General features: G+C 53.1%; 1 protein-coding gene across 2 annotated transcripts in view; it reads right to left on the reverse strand.

The window, feature by feature from the left end:
* The window catches only part of RBPMS2 (RNA binding protein with multiple splicing 2), a 47,947-nt gene extending 44,080 nt beyond the window's left edge, over positions 1-3,867 (reverse strand). For both annotated transcript variants that reach the window (XM_019533223.1, XM_019533222.1), the window contains exon 1: positions 3,680-3,867. In XM_019533223.1, the coding sequence (XP_019388768.1) occupies positions 3,680-3,739 (60 nt within the window). In that variant the 5' untranslated portion in view covers positions 3,740-3,867. The remainder of the gene's footprint in view (positions 1-3,679) is intronic.
* Between the last annotated feature and the right edge of the window lie 6 nt (positions 3,868-3,873).

The raw sequence follows: 3,873 nt of genomic DNA on the forward strand, positions 1-3,873 counted from the left end.
AAAAAAAAGTTTTCAGAACAACAGGAGCAGACCAAGCCGGCCAGTGCAGAGGCAGGTCTAGAAAGACACTAAATCAGGGGCACATCAAGAACAGCAAAGCTGTTTCAGGACAGGGCAGCATAGAAGGCAGAAGCATTAGATGTGGTACAGAGGAAGAGGCCCCGTCCTTGCTGCCAAACTTGCAGCCGAGTGACTCTGCATTGAAAGAGTTTAAGTTCCCCCAACAAACCATCACCAGTTCAAGTCACTTATTTCCGTCCCAGAGTGTTCCATGAAACACCATTAAGACAGCAGCAAAACAAATTACTCTGCAATTCATTTATTTCCTGTATGTGTAATCTCACACATACATTGAAAAGAGATGACAACCAAGGAATGGAAGGCTGGGTGGGGGAGTGGGAGAAGGGAAGTCACCCAAGGTGATCCTTTTAAAGACACCAGTACAGAAGAGAAAGACCAAAACCCTGGTAGAAGGGCTGCAATCTAAGGCACACACCTGGCTTGAGAGGCTACCCTGCATCCGCTGCAGTTCTGCCCTTTTTCCATAAGGCAGGGCTCCATCCTGGAATAAGCCTTTACACCCAAGATGCCTCTTCTCCCCATGCCTCTGTGTAGAATTACAGGAAATGCTTAGCAGGTATGACCCACCCATCAATACCTCAATGACACTGCTCCAAACAAGGACAGCAGAAGAGACCCACTATAAACACTGTGGCCATTGATCAAAGCCATTTTGGTTTACTTTGAGTCTTTGATGGTACAGCTATACCCTACCCTGCAGTTTCCTATACACCAACAACTGCAGACTGGCCACACTTGTACCCAATCAAAATGGAAGGGGCAACAGTTTTATTCTCACTTGCCAGCTCTATCCCTCCCCAGAGACACATGCTCGAGCCCACTGTAGATGCTAGTCTTCTCCAAAAGCAGCCAGCCCTGTTCTAGCCTCCATTGTCACTTTTGGATGAACCAAACTTCCCTGATTTCTCACACTGCAAAAGAATGTTGTCACAGTGCAAATGGTATTAGAAGGACACTGGGCTTCCTAGTGCCCACTCCACTGATTGAGAGCTACACAACCCTCAGCAGAGGCAGCACTGAGAAGTGACGTTAAAAAGATGTCCAGTTTTGCAAAAATTACTTTTTACAATGCTTGTTAGCAAGCTACAGGGTACACCCAGCAGCAGCTGCCAAAATAGAATTAGGTTTTGCCAGTTCTGTGACCTGGCACACTGGGCTGGAGCATCATGGATTTTCCTGTGGGGCTTTGCAGGCCAATGAGTAGTCAAATTAAGGTGCTGGGTACCATTCCTCCTGGACTGGTATTTTCTATTAGCACTTCTTCCTGCATCAGGAGAACATTAACCAGATGTGCCTATTCTCTGTTGACCTACAGGGGTGTGCATAAAAGGAAGTGCCCCCCAGGAAGAAAGAAACCCGTAATTCAGTCAGCTCACTAGACACGGCATGTGTGCTGTGCAGTGTCACTGCTCCCCCACCATCAGATCTCTTGTATGCCATGCGCTATAGAGGGTGTCGCCAGAAAAGAAGATTCTCTACCTAGAAATAGAAAATTCAGAAGAAAGAGCAGGTGTCATCCATCATTGACTGCTGGACTCCATTTCACTCCGCTCACCGCTAACACATCCAAGCTGCTCTACAAGCAGCATTGTGACTTCTCATAGCCCCCACCAAGCAATTCTACGTTGAACAGAGCACCTCGGAGGATTATACTGATCCAGACAGCAGCACACACTACCTATACGCAGGGATCATTTGCCCAACGCCCCAGGGTGGAAAAAGAACATGGCCACCATTCTGCACCAGCCCTGCTACACGACTCTCTAGGAGGGGGAGGGAAGAAAAGCATCTTGTGTGAAAGATGGAGAACACTGCCTCGCCGCATTCCCATGGCGATGCGCAAAGAACAGTTCAGACTGCACATGGAAGACCACCATCTTCCTGCTTTCTTCAGAGACTCCTTGGAACGGGACAAAAATTCAGGAGGGCACGGACAGCCATTACCAGCAATTCCCAGAGGAAGAGACCGACATTCAGGTAGAGGTGGACGCTACGGCAGCCAGCAGGAGCTCTCCCACCACCCGCAGCACATAGCTACGTGGAAGCAGGAACAGTGCAGCAACCCAGCTGTGCTGAACAGGTTACATGCAGGGGAACAATGCCTCAATTCAACCTCTCTGCCCCCACACAGGACTGGAACAGTCACCGTCACCAACTGCTTGGTGTGGCACAGAACTAGGTAGAGTCCACCCAAGAGAATCAGGGAAGAAGAGCAGCAAACTTGACATCCCTCCCATATACAGCACTGTCTCATCCAAAGGAGCTGCTGTAAAGCTCACAGTCTCCGATATATACACAGCCAAATGCATGCTTACATCTCAGCAAACAGAGGCAGCCTGGACATCCACACAAGTTCCAGGTCTTGGAAAGCCTGCAGGGCAAGGGGGTCCTTTGAGTCATGGGAGCTTTGGCACCCAGTCTGGAGTAGGAGTAGGCACCCGAAACCCGCCCCCCCACCTCCATCAACAGAGCACTAGCACCATCGTACACCCGACCAGCAGATTCCCCCTCACCAGGGTCAAGGCAGTGGGGTGGGGCAGGAGGGAGAAAAGCCACATCACAGGTCAGATGTTTCCAGACCTCTCAGCCTGGTCTACAAGAAAAGCCACCAGGGCTGGGAAAGTCTCAGCGTGTTCCCAGGTGAACAGGATGCCACATTCAAAGCACTGTACTGGCCCCATCACATGCCAAGAATCCTTGCACGACAAAGGCAGGTAAACCAGGCACCCATTAAGGGTGGCACTTCAGAGCCCACACTGATGGTGATGGGACTGGGGTAATTTGGTGGCATTCAAAGTTCCCCCCACGTTTCCCTCACTGGAGACCACAGGTGACCAGGTAGAGAGAAGGGGTGTTTACCCTTCTTCTCAAGAGGGGCTGTGCAGTAGACCCTTGGCCAGCCACCCAGGGAGAGTCCCCTGCAGTACAGACACAAGTAGCATCTTTTCACTACTGCAGGTAGTCACTCTGTCCCGTAGGAAGGCAACAGAGAGACTGCTGGGCCTGAGAGTTGAGCAAGGAGTTTGCTTGCCTGCCAAGACAGCCTGCTTTCCCCTAGTTTCTCTGTGAGCCAGAGAGAAGCTAGCATTAAGGGGGGGGGAGGAACCCACAAGCCCACCCGTGGTGCCAAGCCTGAAGACAAACATTTCATCCCCCCACTGAGAGCTGGGCACGCCGCACAAGTCCCACAAAACTTGGAGCAGCTTCGCTCTGCGCCGTGAGCCGCCTGCACAAGAGATGCTTAGAAAAAGTTTAGGATTTTCTTTTCTTCCTCCTTGCCTGTTGTCCTCTTAGTTAGGCCCTTCCAGGTCCAGCTCCCCAGCCCAGACATGCCGCCTGCAGGGCTTCTGCATCCCAGGGCACCTCTGCACAGCAGGCAGATGTGGGGGCGCCTCCATCCTTCACACCTCCCACCCCAGCACCCCACAACAGTGGCAGGAGGAGCCCGAGTCAAGCTGGAGACAGGCCAGGGAGCCACAGGGCAGCCCACACCCCAACGCCAGCGCAGCCAAGCGCTGGGCTCTGCCCCTCCTCCGGGACCCCCGAGCCCCCAGGACCCAACCCGGCTGCTCGGGAAGAGGCCAGGGCCAGCCCCTACCTCCTCCTCGATGCTGGTGCTACTGCTGCTGTGCTCGCCCTCCTTGTTGAGGCTGCTCATGGTGGGGGCGGCGGGGCAGAGCGGGCTCGCCCGGCTCCTCGGGACCGTCTGTGTGCAGAGCCCGCACGGGACGAGGGGCTGCTCTTTCCGCTCCCCTCTTCCGACCTCTCCCTCCTCGCTCAGTCCTTGCCTGC

Source organism: Crocodylus porosus, unplaced genomic scaffold (assembly GCF_001723895.1).
Source record: "Crocodylus porosus isolate Cpor-Errol unplaced genomic scaffold, CroPor_comp1, whole genome shotgun sequence".
In the NCBI taxonomy this organism is placed as follows: Eukaryota; Metazoa; Chordata; order Crocodylia; family Crocodylidae; genus Crocodylus; species Crocodylus porosus.